Source organism: Delphinapterus leucas, chromosome 10, assembly GCF_059928025.1.
Source record: "Delphinapterus leucas isolate spDelLeu-1000000601 "Yukka" chromosome 10, BTC_Dleu_Yukka2, whole genome shotgun sequence".
Taxonomy (NCBI): domain Eukaryota; kingdom Metazoa; phylum Chordata; class Mammalia; order Artiodactyla; family Monodontidae; genus Delphinapterus; species Delphinapterus leucas.
In genome coordinates, this window is record NC_143138.1 from 48,196,104 (window position 1) to 48,212,068 (window position 15,965).

At 37.9% G+C, this 15,965-nt stretch overlaps 1 protein-coding gene across 1 annotated transcript in view; it reads right to left on the reverse strand.

Annotated features, from left to right (window-relative positions):
• The window catches only part of NEK10 (NIMA related kinase 10), a 308,999-nt gene that overhangs the window by 281,643 nt on the left and 11,391 nt on the right, over window positions 1-15,965 (reverse strand). Inside the window, exons 3-4 of the mRNA XM_089918950.1 lie at window positions 9,763-9,886; window positions 9,288-9,348 (exon numbers count right to left, since the gene is read on the reverse strand). Of these exons, the coding sequence (XP_089775076.1) occupies window positions 9,288-9,348; window positions 9,763-9,836 (135 nt within the window). The 5' untranslated portion in view covers window positions 9,837-9,886. The remainder of the gene's footprint in view (window positions 1-9,287; window positions 9,349-9,762; window positions 9,887-15,965) is intronic.

Genomic DNA, 15,965 nt, shown 5'->3' on the forward strand with positions numbered 1-15,965 from the left:
CAACTGCTTAATTAGCCATCTTGGTTCATTTGCAAGTGACAGGTCAGTTCTTGTTAGAACAGAAATTCAGGTGAGTGGGCCTTAATCCCCAGGCTTCCCTTTTCAAACTGACTGCTAAAAATCTTAGAGCCTAACGTGTGGCCAACTTGCATATTTTGATGGTCATTTCCTCTGGACTCTGAGTCTACTTTGTTCCCAAACCTTGCTTTTCTTTTATGATAATCTGAGTACTTTACATATTTTCATAAGCCACCTTACACTCTTTCTGGAGCAATCAAGATATAAACAAATTCTTGATTTATCCTCTCCAATATCTTTCTTCTCCTATAAATGTCTCCGCATTATTTTACAGAAAGGAGAACAGGGTGTTTAGAATAACATTTATTATTTCAAAATCATAAATGCATGAAAGTTTTATAAACAGAATTAAGAATGAATTTTGTCACCCTCAAGACATTTATATAAATGAGCAGTTATTTTCATTTTTTTCTTAGAACTATGCACTTTCTGAATAATTCAAGCATTGCAAACATGCATTTTTGAACGTATGAAATATTTTACAAAAAGATATGCCATGTGAACTTTTCAGACAACAGATTGCAAATTCTAAAATTGGTTAAAGGTGGCAAAACTCTTAAACTTACTTTAAGTCTGCCAGGTGTTAGCAAGGGAGTGGTGTTGAGAGAAGGCACAACAGATCCAGTGATCATGGACTTCAAAACTGGACAAGCAGAGCCCAAACCCACCACTGGTGTCTCTTTTACACTAGCCAGGTGGTTATACGTATCCATGAGGTCATCTAATTTTTAAGTTACAATTCAATTTGGTGAAAACTGATCAAGAGCTCACCGAATAGAGGATACGGTGAACTGGAAGCAAAAGTCAAAGCTGGAAACGTATACTCTCTCAGGAAATTAGAAATGTAGACAAGTCTTTCCAAAGCACAGAAAAAAATAATGCTATAATGTTGAAAGAAGGTACTTTGGGAAGAAAGGGATCATTTCTGGAATGGAAGATAAAGGAAAGCTTTTTTATGGAGGTGCTATCATTAGATCTTGGCCCTGGAAATAGGTAAGATTTTATAGAAAAGAAACTTGCGAGAAGGACAAATTTGAGAAAAAGCAAAAAGTAGAAATATCTGACATTCTGGTTACATCTTAGGATGTACAGTGAGAAAGAATGGAAACTATTGATACAACCAAATCTGTATGCTGAGTCACTGTGCTTCCTTTACTAAGAAGCAGTGAACTTGATGTGTGGCACCCACTCATGACTACCAGTGAGCAGTGGGCCAGGAAGACCGTTTTAGCCGTGTGGAGACGGACAAAGAGTAAGTGATGCTGAAATAGGCAGATGAGAAGAAAAGAGTTCCTGGGGTTATAGGCTTAAAAACAGAGAAGAAGGAGAAAAATATTTTAAGGCCATGTTTTCTTCAAATCAATGCTTATCCAGCTATTTTTTGAATTTAACTTCCCAAGTCATTTAAAAGACATCTCAGTGGTTAGAGGCACACATTGCAAAGATGGAGTATTTGGTTAGATCTGTACCTACCATTAGTTGGCTGTATGATCTCGAGAAAGCCATTTAACTTCTCTGTGCCTCAACTGGAGAAGAAGTGATGGGGTCGACCTGTGCCCCTGGGAGGAGACACAGAAGAGGAGGATAATATCACGGGTTCAGAGATCCTCCCTAGGGAGTGAGGGGTTCGAACCACATATTGGGAACACCAGACCTGGGGGCCGACACTGGAAAGATGAGTCCCCTTAGCTGATTCGAAAACCAGTGGGACTTACAGGAGGGCTGTAAGAAACCAAGACTCTGCCCATGAAGAGCATTCACACGCTTGATTACTCATGGGAACAAGGCAGAGGAAGCAGACTGAAACTGCCTGTGGCTCCGGCTGGTTTCCCGCGACCACCCCAGCACACACCCCAGCCCATGCTGCATGCCTGCTCTGGCCCCTCTAGATCCAGCACAGTCCCCCACTAGAGTGAAGGCCGCCATAGCTGAGGAGGGTTCACACTTGGAGGGGGACAGAGCCAGCTTGGACCCAGCACAGCATCCAAACAGAGTGAGGGTGGCCTTTACTGGCTTTCACAGAGGCTGTGGGTCTAACTTAGACCCAACCCTCAGGGCTTCTGCTCCAGCAACTCGGGCCCCACCTTGCCCCTGATAGAGCAGCGATGGCCACTAAGTACAGGAGAAGCCCTGGTTCACACCTGGCTCTGGCTCTATCCCCTCTGTCTTCAGCCCCACCTCCAACCATAGTGAGAGCTGCCAGCACACTCTGGGGGAAGACATGACCTCGGGCTCACGTCAGATCCAGCTCTCCCACCAAAGTCACTGGGCACACACAGACTGCATAGGTATGCTCCCACACAAGGACATGACTTCAAGACCGGATTAGGTAACTGTTTCACGTAATTGCACAGAGACAGAGAAAGTTAAGCAAAATAAGAAGACAGAAGAATTTGTTCCAAATGAAAGAAGAAGAAAAAAAAACCTGAAAAAAACACAACTAATGAAACAGAGATAAATAATTTTTACCAGGTAAAGAGTTCAAAGCATTATTAATGAGAATGCTAACTGAACATGGGTAAAGAATAGATGAACACAGTGAGTATTTTAACAAAAAAACTAGAAAATATAAAACAGAACCAGTCAGAGCTGAAGACTACAATACCTGAAATGAAAAACACAATACAAGTAATAAACCACAGACTAGACAATACACAGGAATGTATAAGTGATCTGGAAGATAGAATAATAGAAACCACTCAATCAGAACAGCAAAAAGTAAAGCAAATTTAAAAAGTGACAACTGAATAAGGGACCTCTAGGACAAACATCAAGCATACTAACATCCTCATTATAGAGATTCCAGGAGACGAGTGAGAGACAGGGGTCAAAAATGTATTTGATAAAATTCTGGCTGAAAACTTCCCAAACCTTTCGAAAGAACAGATATTCAGGTATGAGAAGCACAGAGGGTCCCAAACAAGATGAACCCAAAGAGACCCACACCAAGGTATATCATAATTAAAATGACAAAAGTTCAAGAGAAAGAGAGAATTCAAAAGGCAGCAAGAGAAAAATACAGTCACATACAAGGGAACTCCCATAAGGCTATCAGCTGATTTTTCTGCAGAAACTTTGCAGGCCAGGAGGGAGTGGCAGATATATTTAAAGAGCTGAAAGTAGAAAAATCTAAAACCTAGGATACTCTAACCAGCAAGGTTATTATTCATGATTGAAGGAGAGATAAAGAGCTTTTCAGACAAGCAAAAATTAACAGAGTTCATCAGTACTAAAATGACCCTACAAGAAGCGTTAAAGGGTCTTCTTTAAGTGGCAAAGAAAAGGCTACAACAAGAAGTAAGAATTTAGAGGAAAGAAAAAAATTCCACTAGTAAAGGCAAATATATGGTATAGGCTGTGGATCAACCACTTAAATAAGCTAGTAGAAAGATTTGAAAAAAGTTGTATAATCAACTATAACTACAACAAACTGTTAAGGGATAAACATGAAGATGACATCAAAAAGACATAACATGGGGGAGGGGAGTAAAAAATGTAGATCTTTTAGAATATGTTTCAACTTAAATAATTATCAGTTTAAAACAAGTAGATATAGTTATAAGTCAACATATATATAAACCCCATGGTAACCACAAATCAAAAACCTACAATAGGTACACAAAAACAAGAGAGAAAGTAACACAAATATACTACTAAAGAAAATCATCAAACTATAGGGAAAGAAACAAAAAGAAGAACAGAGAAGAACTACCAAAACAACCAGCAAACAATGAATAAAATGGCAATAAGTACACACCTATCAATAATCACTTTAAAAGTCAATGGATTAAGTGCCCCAACCAAAAGACATATGGTGGCTGACAGGATAAAAAACCAAGACCCATCTATATGCTGCTTAATGAAGAAATGCACGTCAGAGCTACAGACACCAACAGACTGAAAGTGAAGGGATGGAAAAAAATATTTCATGCAAATTGAAACGACAAGAAAGCTGGTGTAGCAACACTCATATCAGACAGAGTAGACTTTAAAACGAAGTCTACAACAAAAGACAAAGAAGAGCATTATGATAAAGGGATCAATACAAGAAACGGATAAAAATTCATTAACACATATGTACCTATTATAGATGCACATAAATATATAAAGCAAATACTAACAGACATAAAAGGAGAAGTTAACAGTAACAGTAAGGGACTGTATTACTGTACAGTGGGGACTTTAACACCCCACTTACATCAATGGACAGATCATCCAGAGAGAAAATCAATAAGGAAACAGTGGTCTTAATCACACATTAGATCAGGTGGACTTAATAGATATATAAAGGACATTTCATCCAAAAACAGTAGAATATATGTTATTTTCAACTACACATGGGACATTCTCCAGGATAGATCACATGCTAAGCCACAAAACAAGTCTCAACGAATTGAAGAGGATAGAAATTATATCAAGCATTTTTTCTAACCACAATGGTTTGAAACTAGATATCAATTACAGGAATAAAAATAGAAAAACGAACACTGGAGAGTAAACAACATGTTACTAAAAAAAATCAATGGGTCACTAAAAAAAAAAAAAAATCAGGGCTTCCCTGGTGGCGCAGTGGTTGAGAGTCCACCTGCCGATGCAGGGGACGTGGGTTCGTGCCTCGGTCCGGGAAGATCCCACATGACGTGGAGCAGCTAGGCCTATGAGCCATGGCCACTGAGCCTGCGTGTCCGGAGCCTGTGCTCCGCAACGGGAGAGGCCACAACAGTGAGAGGCCTGCATACTGCAAAAAAAAAAAAAAAAAAAATCAGAGGAAATTAGAAAATACCTTGAGACAAATGAAAATAAAACACAATTTTCTAAAATCTATATAGGATACAGCAAAAGCAGTTTGAAGAGGGAAGTTTATAGTGATACAGGCCTATCTCAAGAAACAAGAAAAACCCAGATAAACTACCTAATCATTCATCTATAGGAATTAGAAAAAGAAGAAGAAACAAGGCCCAAAGTCAGCAGAAGGAAGGAAATAATAAAGATCAGAGAGAAAATAAATAAAATAGTGACCAAAAAACAATAGAAAACATCAATGAATCCAATGCTGCTTTTTTTTTTGAAAAGACAAAATTGATAAGCCTTTAGCCAGACTCATCAAGAAAAAAAGAGAGAGGATTCAAATAAACAAAATAAGAAGTGAAAGAGGAGAAATAACAACCAATATCAAAGAGATACAAAAAATCTAAAGAGAATACTTCAGTTCTATGCAAACAAATTGGAAAACCTAGAAGAAATGGATATATTTCTAGAAATATACAATCTTCTAAGACCAATGAGGAGGAAATTGACAACCTGAACATACAGAACACTAGTAGTGAAATTGAATTAGTAGTTTAAACAATTCTCTGCCAACAAAAGTCCAGGACAAAACAGGTTCACGAGGGAATTCTACCAAACTTTCGAAGAAGAGCTAATGCCTATCCTTTTCAATCTACTACCAAAGACTGAAGAGGAGGGAACACTCCCAAATTCATTTTACAAGGCCATCATTATTCTGATTCCAAAACCAGACAGAGACACTACAAAAAAAGAAACTTACAGGCCAATATTTCTGATGAACATAAATGCAAAAATTCTCAACAAAACACTAGCAAACCAAATTCAATAATACATAAAAGGGTCATACACCATGATCAACTGGGATTTATTCCAGGGTCACAAGGATATATACAAATAAACTAATGTGATACACACCATTAACAAAAGGACGGATAAAAATCACATGATCACCTCAATAGACTCAGAGAAAGCATCTGACAAAATTCAACATCCATTCATGATAAAAACTCTTATCAAAGTTGGTATAGGGAACATATCTCAACATAATAAGGATCATATATGACAAATCCACACCTAACATCATACTCAATGGTGAAAAGCTGAAAGCTTTTCCTCTAAAATCACAAACAAGACAAAGATGTCCACTCTCCTCACATGCATTTAACACAGTATTAGAAGTTCTAGCCACAGCAATCAAACAAGAAAAAGAAATAAAAGGCATCCCAATTGGAAGGGAAGAAGTAAAACTGTCAGTAGTTTCAGAAAACATGATACTATATACATAAAACCCTATAGTCTCCAACCAAAAACTATTAGAACTAATAAATGAACTCAGTAAAGTTGCAAGATACAAGATTAATATACAAAAAAAGTTGCTTTTCCATACACTAATAATGAACTATCAGAAAGAGAAAGCAAGAAAACAATCCCATTTATAATTGCATCCAAAAGAATAAAATACATAGAAATAAACTTAACTGAGGAGGTAAAAGACTTATACTCTAAAAACTATACGACATTGACACGGGGAGGGGGAAGGGTAAGCTGGGACAAAGTGAGAGAGTGGCATGGACATATATACACTACCAAACGTAAAATAGATAGCTGGTGGGAAGCAGCCGCATAGCACAGGGAGATCAGCTCGGTGCTTTGTGACCACCTGGAGGGGTGGGATGGGGAGGGTGGGAGTGGGGGAGATGCGGGAGGGGGGAGATGTGGGGACATATGTATGTGTATGGCTGATTCACTTTGTTATGGAGCAGAGACTGACACACCATTGTAAAGAAATTATACTCTAATAAAGATGTTAAAAAAACAACAACAACTATATGACACTGATGAAGGAAATTGAAGACACCACAAAGAAATGGAAAGATATCCTGTGTTTGTGGACTGTAAGAATTAATATCATTAAAATGTCCATACTACCCAAGCAATCTACAGAGTTAATGGAATCCCTATCAAAACACCTATGATATTTTTCACAGAGCTAGAACAAATAATCCTAAAATTTTTATGGAACCACAAAAGACCCTGGATAGCCAAAGCAATCTTGAGAAAAAAGAACAAAGCTGGAGGGATCAAACTCCTTGACTTCAAACTGTACTACAAAGCTACAAGTGATCAAAACAGTATGGTATTGGCACCAAAAAAGACACATAGATCAAGAGCCCAGAAAAGAACCCACAAACTTATGGTCAATTAATCTATGACAAAGGAGGCAAGAATATACAATGGGGAAAAGACAGTCTCTTCAATAAGTGGTGCTGGGAAAACTGAACAGGTACATGTAAAAGAATGAAATTAGAACATTTTCTCACACTATATACAAAAACAAACTCAAAATGGATCAAAGACCCAAATGTAAGACTGGAAACCATAAAACTCCTAGAAGAAAACATTCCTTGACATAACCTGTAGCAATATTTTTTTGGTTCTGTCTCCTAAAGCAAAGGAAACAAAAGCAAAACTAAACAAATGGGATATAATTAAACTTAAAAGCTTTTGTATAGCAAAGAAACCATCAACATAATGAAAAGACAACCTACTGAATGGGAGAAAATATTCACAAATGATGATGACCAGTAAGGGGTTAATATCTAAAATATATAAATAGCTAATACAACTCAATATCAAAAAAACAAACAATCTGATTAAAAAATGGGCAGAAGACCTGAATAGACATTTTTGCAAAGAAGACATACAGATGGCCAACAGGGACATGAAAAGATGCTCAACCTTGCTAATCATCAGGGAAATGCAAATCAAAACCACAATGAGATATCACCTCACACCCATCAGAATGGCTCTCATCACAAAGACAACAAGTAACAAACGTTGGCAAGGATGTGGAGAAAAGGGAACACTGCTGGTGGGAATGTAAACTGGTACAGCCACTATGGAAAACAGTATGGAGGTTCCTCAAAAAACTAAAGGTAGAACTACCATATGATCCAGTAATTCCACTCCTGGGTATATATCCAAGGAAAACAAAAACACTAATTTGAAAAGTTACGTGCACCCTAATGTTCATAGCAGTATTATTTACAATAGCCATAATATGGAAGCAACCTAAATGCCCATCAACAGATTTATGTAGATGATATACATATCACACATATATATCACACACACACACACAATGGAATTCACTCAGCTATAAAAGAGAATGAAATATTGCCATTTGCAACAATATGGTTGGACCTAGAAATTATTAACCTTAGTGAAATAAATCAGAGAAAGACAAATCCTGTATGTTATCACTTATATGCGGAATCTAAAAAATAAACAAACGAATATGTATAACAAAACAGAAACAGACTCACAGAGAATAAACTAGTGGTTACCAGAGGGGAAAGGGAAGTGAGGAGGGGTGATATAGGGGTAGGGGATTAAGAGGGACAAACTACTATGCATAAAATAAATAAGCTACAAGGATATATTGTACAGCACAGGGAACATAGTCAATATTTTACAATAACTATAAATGGAGTATAATCTTAAAAAGATTTAATCATTATGTTGTACCACTGAAACTAATATAATATTGTAAATCAACTATACTTCAATTAAAAAAAATGTTGTAAATGCTGTAGTTCTCTGGTAAGTTTAGTAGATATAACAAAAGCCAGTAGGGCTGTATTACCACATGAGCTCATAAACAAATTTACTTAACAAGTATACCACAGTTGACTTTGGAGTCTGGCTCCCGGGGTTCAAATCCCATCCCTGCCATTTACTAATTTACTGTGCTAAATAAGCTGTCTTCATTATTATTAGCGTTTCTGTGTTATTCCCTAAACCTCCATGGATAGCCTCTAATCTCTTGACTCTCTAAAGTCTGACAGAAGCTAAACCAAAAAGAAACATTTAGAGATAAATTCAAGCAGCAGTACCATTCTTTCTCTGTCTATTAAAAAAAATTAAAATGCTATTGTAAAAATAGCCAAAACTCACTCCTTCCTTTCCCCTGTTTTTGGTGAGATATAATTTGCAGCAAGCATCAAAAGTGGTGCTGTAGCAAGTGGGCAGCCTGAGTGGGGAAGCAGAGACGAAGGGAAAGGTGATGAACAGTGTTTTGGAGAAATCAACTTCCCTAGAGCTCTGCAGTGTCAAACATTGGGCATTCAAAAGAAGAGAGCTGTTTCTATACTGAAATGCTTTTGCTGATTAGGACACATGGCACTGAACAGAGGATAAAGCGGGCCCCAGGCATGAGAGCAAAAGAATGAAAAGGCTGTGGATACAGAGTCTTGCATCCTGAACCTGAATCAGGTATGAAAGAAACAGCTAGAAGAAAGACAAAACATAAGAAAGAACAAAGAAAAATAGACTTATCGTTCACATGATGTTAAATGGATCCCTTTGGAAACATGTGATTTCTCTGTCGTTAATAGACGCACATTCTTTGAAAACACTACCTGTTGTTTGCTTGACTGAACGTTCAAAAGGCACAGAAGTCTTTTAAGATCTGAATAGTCCCTAGGAGAAAGAATAACACAAGGGGATATGGGGATATGTGTATACATATAGCTGATTCACTTTGTTATACAGCAGAAACTAACATGACATTGTAAAGCAATTATACTCCAATAAAGATGTTAAAAATAAAAAAAAGAATAACACAGTGTCAACCAACAGAAGACTCCAGGTGAACTAGTCATGTTACCCACTAGTAACATGGAACACTGCTACTTGGAGGCCTGCTTTTATAGACTGAAACACATACATGCTAAACGTTTCTGCAGAACTCTAGAAATGCACAAACATTTCAGTAAACACTGTACCCCAGAGCAGCAGTTGTCAAGGATCTACTCTATTTCTCAAAAAGCCATTAAATCTGGTTGCTGGCCACTGCCTGAGTTAATAATTAGCAAAGACTCAGAAGGGAGTTACCTGGTGATGATTCCTTGTTGTTTTTTATCGGTTGATTTTTCTGTGGTCTTCACTTTTTTGTCTTGATCAGGCATTGTAAAACATCAATGCCCCAGAATTAACATCACATTCCTTTCAAAGTAAACTAGAAGGAAAAACTTTAGTTGGGTTATGTGCTCCAACATATTCTCAATTAATGCAGGCAAAATTCACTTATAACATTTATTTAAATATGCACAAACTAACATTTATTTGTAATATAGCAATATAAATGCTAATATGAATAATAACATTTACTGTTTATCATTCAAAGGCCTTTGGATACATTTAGGGCATAGCTTATAATTATAGTAGTACTTTAGCCTATATTTTCTGAGTCATTCTTGATTTCAAATATTCTGACCCATTACCCCAACAAGTATTGATCTGCTTGTCAGGAAAAGTGCCCCAATTTGGGGTTTCCAAAATATACATAAGCAAATACCTGAAGTCCAACTGACACTTTTATGCCATCTTACTTGTCTTTCTTGGCAAGTTTCCTTAACAGTAGAGTACGCTGCTACTTCGGGGAGTTCCTCTCTCATCGTGGTCATGCCCCTAAAAATCCCAGAGGAAGCTCCACCCACTTGCAAATAAGCATTACAGTGTCAAGGGCAACACACAAAATGTCCTTGGGTTTCCAGAATTCCTAAAGTTTTTAAGCTGAATCCCCATGTGAGTCAACTCTAGTCATAACCTCTTCTGCAAGAACTGGGTCAGTCTTGCACAGCCCCTGGACTCACTCAAACATCCTGTTAAAAATAAGACAATGGGCGCATTGTTTTAGACAATGGAGTTGTTTATGCTAATCTCTGGGTCACTAAACTTAACTTAATTACAGTTTTGTCTCTCCCAGAAATGGGAACTTAAACTAGCCAATCAGGAATCTCCTGATCAGCACTAGTTAGGCAAGCTGCCTGATAAAACCCTCTATCCTCTTTAGGAAAAGTAACCTTGCAATAACCTATCCGTTTTTTGCCTAACTCCTAATGAAGAATAACTTCCTCATTCCTGCCCTCTTCTGCCTAGAAAAGTCTTGCATTTGTACAGTTCCTCAGAGCTCCTTTCCATCTGCTAGATTGAATGCTGCCCATTCATGACTCACTGAATAAAGCCAATAAGATCTTTAAAATGTACTCAGTTGAATTTTGTTTTTTAACAATCCAGACAGTGAGGCTGCCAGCCTGGGAACACAACCCAATAGGCATCTCAGTCTTCTGAATTAGGCTTTGTAGTCATTATGGTTGGTCACCCTTCCTAGGATAAATTTTAATACTATTTCCCACTCCTGCTCAAAAGGTTATTATGAGTTCACTAATGGAGAACAATTTATTTGTTTACCCTTTCCTTAATCAATTTCTGACTAAATTGTTTTAGAATAGAAACAAAAAGAAAGTTGAAGATACTCATACTTTCAATTACATAGCAAATACAAAATTAAATGTACTATTGGTTTAATTCTTGACTGGATGTAAAATTTTCCAGTTGCGCTTCAATGCTACTGCTTGACTTCAGAGTGTTTTTCAGGCATGAAAAATCATGCATTATTGTCCTACAATTCCATGCCTCAATGTATTATGAAATTGATGGTCAAAATCCAAGTGTTTCAGAGGTATTTAGAGGCAAAAGAAATGTGCCAATGGGTATTTTACTGCAACAGAATCTAGTGAAATTTAATTTTGCGAAATGAACAAACACAGTTTATCTAAGGATTTAAAAACTATTTTCCCAATATTGTTGTCATACTTGTGACAAATAGTTGAGCTGGAACTAAAAGCTGAAAAGCAAGGCTCTCATCACAGATGCACACCAAGAAAAGCACAATATCAATATTTTAGGATTGTGCCCAGGACCTAGCACCATGGCTTCATTCCTTCAAGAAATATTTATTGAATGCTTACTATGTCCAATCTCAGACAGAAAACTACTAAAGATAAAAGAGGATATCCCAGATATAGGATTCTACTACAAGCAAAGAAAAACCCACTTAGGAACTTTAAACTATGTTTTGTGAGATATTCAGATAGAGAGATGATTTAGCATCTGTTTAAAGGAAAGAAAGAAAAAAGGAAGGAACAAAGGGAGGAGTAGGGAGGAAAAGAGGAAGAATGGATGATCTGTACATAATTTTTCAAAAGCAAGAGATCCAAGTGCTTTTCATATATAGATATTAAAATGCCCCAAAAGTTCTAAAATAAATGGAAATCCAGTCAAAATAAATATAATCTAACTTTACTTTTCCCTGAAGAACAGAGGGAAAATTCCACATAGACACACTGGCCTGTCAGCTTCAAATTCTGCTCAAACCATAGCTCCAGACCATTTTAGAAACAGGGACGTGACAGTCACAGTGATTAGTACATGAAAATGTGTGGAAAAGCTCACAGGCTTCTGATGCTAGATGATATCTCCCACAATAAAACCCTACTAAACACTCTGTCTTATTCCCTTGTTTAATCTCTGTAATTTTATTGACCCAGTGTGTGAACAGGAAATAATCCTCTAATAGTTTTATCAGTTTAAGATTAGCTTCTACTCTGTGAGCTGGAAGAGTGAAAATAGATAACTCTCTGGAAATGTTTCACTTAATTTAACAGTAAACAAATTCACCAGAATCAGAAGAAATAGGCAATTGCCTTTAGGATAAAAAACAAAATCCTTTCCACTTGATGGCTGTTAAAATGGAAACTGTTCCAAAAAAAAAAAAACAAAACTTCAAGAACTTGGGAATACTATAAAATATTTAATTTAATCCCATCTTTAATTAACAAAAATGATAACACTATACCAAAGGCTATAATTCAAAACTGGTGGGTGGCAGGGAGGGCAGTTCATCTCTTAAGTCATTTCCTAGAAGCAAACAACTTTCTGAGGAAGTGTTCCTCAGAGGGCAAGTGAGGGCAAGAGCCATGCAGGTAGAGTTTGCCTCAGAGCCAGTGTCCAAACTTGAGGGAAGGAGTGGTTGGTAAAGGGCCCTGAGGGAGGTCCTAGCCCCTCAGGTGTAAGGGAGCAGGACCCTATGGGGCCTTCCTGGGGCAGACCCCTCCCCCATCCTCTGCTGTAGCTCGTCTCTGAAGTAGTATCTGATGCACATTTCCTGACTTGTTTTACAGATGCTAAAACCACCATCAAAAGGAAGAAATTAACTAGTTGATGATCCTAAGCACCTATTGGCACCTAAGGATTGATAATGTTAATACCCTGAAAGCTCACCATCAACCAACCAGACAATTGTGCATGAGTGGATCATATACCCTGGGACTCCCCTCCCTCACCTGGCCTTTAAAAATGTTTTGCTGAAACACATTGGGGAGTTTAGGCTTTTTGAGCACTAGCTGCCTGGACTCCTTGCTGGCCCCTGCAATAAAGCCTGCACTTTCCTTCACCACAGCTGGGTGTCAGTAGATTGGCTTTACTGTGAGTGGACAAGCAGACCTGAGTTTGGTTCTGTGACACAGGCACTGCTGACTGGGGGCAAAGAGACTCCAGTAGCTTGAGCAGTCCTCCCAAAAAGAGACCCAGGAGCTGGCTATTAGAAGCAAAAGAACTTTGAAGCCAATACCTGGGGCACACAAACAGGCCTTAGGGATGGGGGCTCTGTGGATGCCCACATCCCCCAAGGATGAGCGTGGGTGATGGGGCTGCAAGGGCCTGGCTGCAGATGCACACAGAGCAGAGTCGAAGGCAGTTCCCTCTTGCTTTGACTCTGACTTCTCTGAGCTCTTCCATCGTCTCCCTCACCCTCAGCCCACTGCAGCTCAGCTCCTTCAGGTCACTTAGCCTCAGCTCAGATGTCACCTCCTTGCTGAGAACTACTCTGCGACCCATTCACCATCACATGCTCACACTCACCACTCTACCCTGTTTTATTTCCTTGTGGGGCTCATCAACATCAGGAGAACTCCTAGCCATTCACTGGTCTCCATGCACTTGATAATAAGCCCCATGTGGGCAGGGACTGTGTCTGCTTTATCCTCACGCACAGAACAGCAAGTGGCACAGGGTAAGCACAGCGTATGGACTCAAAAAATATTTGTGTCACAATCAGTAAGGAGTGGCTCAGGTATTTTTACCAAAGTTTGTGAATTATTTGCTTTTTAACAATTACTAATTTTGGGATTAGAACCTCCCTTGACCACCCACCATCCCCCGCCCCCAACCAAGTCTGGTGCTCCTCCTCAGAGCCCAGGGAAGCCTGTACTCCCCACGCTGCAAACCTGTGCAAAAAGAATGGCAATTGCCTGACGACCCCATAAAGCAGGATTGGGTCTCCTGTATTCACCAGACACATGGTAGGCAAACAATAAATATTTATTGAAAAAAATTAATGAATGGATGAATAAAAGAATTATTTTTAAAAACCAATGTCATTATTCCTTTAGTTCAAAGGTCTTTCATAAAGCTTCCTTATAAATCAAATCAATTGATAAGTATTTGTAATGCTATAATAATATTGAACACACTCAGGAATGATCTAACTTATTCAATCTTTAGGAGGAAAATTGGAGTCCTAAATAAGAAAATATTCATGAACAGTGCTTCTCAAATTATCCATAAAGTTTTTTTTTTTCCAATCTATTATGGATCAACATTTTTGGTCCATATCGTATCCAGGAAAATAAGCCCATCACTGATCATGTGCTTGGATAGCACAGCAATGTCAAATTGCTATAAACATTTCTCAATGCTTGCTCTCAATTTTGTATCTCTCCCTCATGGACCAGTAACACTAGTCTGAAGATTACCTCAATAGCACTGGCCTAGGTACCTGAGGGTTCTCCTTTCAAATAACAATATTGTTTTCACAGTGACCCTAGATGACCCTCTGAGAATCACTGCCCTACGTGGAGTGCCTGAAAGGACTAACCCAGTCGTTGTCAATTCCAGGACAACCAGGGGAGGGTAAGAGTGGCTGAATGCACTATGTCCTATTTCTCTGGGGGTCTCTGTACAGTTTCATTTGAAAACAAGGTTCCACTGCTAAAAATAAAAATAGAAAACCACTCATTTTCTAACATTTATTTTACAGATGAGATGAGGCCAGAGATTATGATACTTGCTACACAAACACTTGTATTCACTTATATTCATATGGAGATTTTCCTTTGATTCTAAATGGAAAAGGTGAAATTTAGTATTTTTTCTTAAAATGGAATGGGTATGGAAGTGGAAGATTACATATAAAATACAAGTGCATATTACTTTAAGGACAGAAACATTCAGTATCTTTCCTCTGTACCTCTCAGTCATGGAACCCAAATACTATCTCAGATCAGATAGTCAAATAGTTTGGTGTTTACAGCCCTAGTCAAGTACAGGCATAATCACAGTTCTGACTCATTGTTGAATTTTTAAACCCATTTTAAAAAAGAAACTCTCGAAAGTAATTCATTCTCCTGATGTCACCTGAAATTTGGGTTAATAATAAAAGAAAGTCCCCAGAGACACACACCTCACTCAGTAATTGCAGGGTAAACACATATGACAGAGAGATTATCCATGCCATGGTAAAATTAACTGATTGTAATTAATCTAAATTGTGCAATATAAACCCACTAACTAAATAACATGGCGAGTATTTATGATATGGTTTTCAGATTCTCTGCCCAGAAATTCCTTTTTATACCACAACTGCCTTAGCTATTCGAGAGATCCTTAAATGGCCTCATCTTTTCTAAAGATAAAACAGAAAAATCATTTGATTCATTTTGGGAAATAGCTTCATATCCCACAGATATATGTTTTTCCTTCTAATCACTTAGGTTGCATCTTTGTAACTATTCCATTTTATTTACTACCTTTACTAATGGTTAAAAAAAGTAAAACCAGCACTTAGAACATAATAGCAGTAAGAGTTTGGCATGACTAAGGTTAATTACCACTTTGTTACATCAGCTTTATTATTTTTGAAAAGGCACTAAAATAAAGTGTCATGAACCCTACCACGGAAGTTAGAACTTCTTGTACCAACAACAGGGAGTCCTTCTTTCCTTGGCTGAATGACAGCTAACCTCCATGTTAGATGTCAAGATGCAGTCTGTCTGTGCTCAGGTAGGTATTAAAAACTTACAGAACTTTCAGCCCCACAAATAGATGGAAATGCAAAATGAAAAATCATTACTCCAATTCCTTTAATGTAGACATATTTCCTTAAAATTCCTTTAAAATTTGAAAAAAGTGGTTAA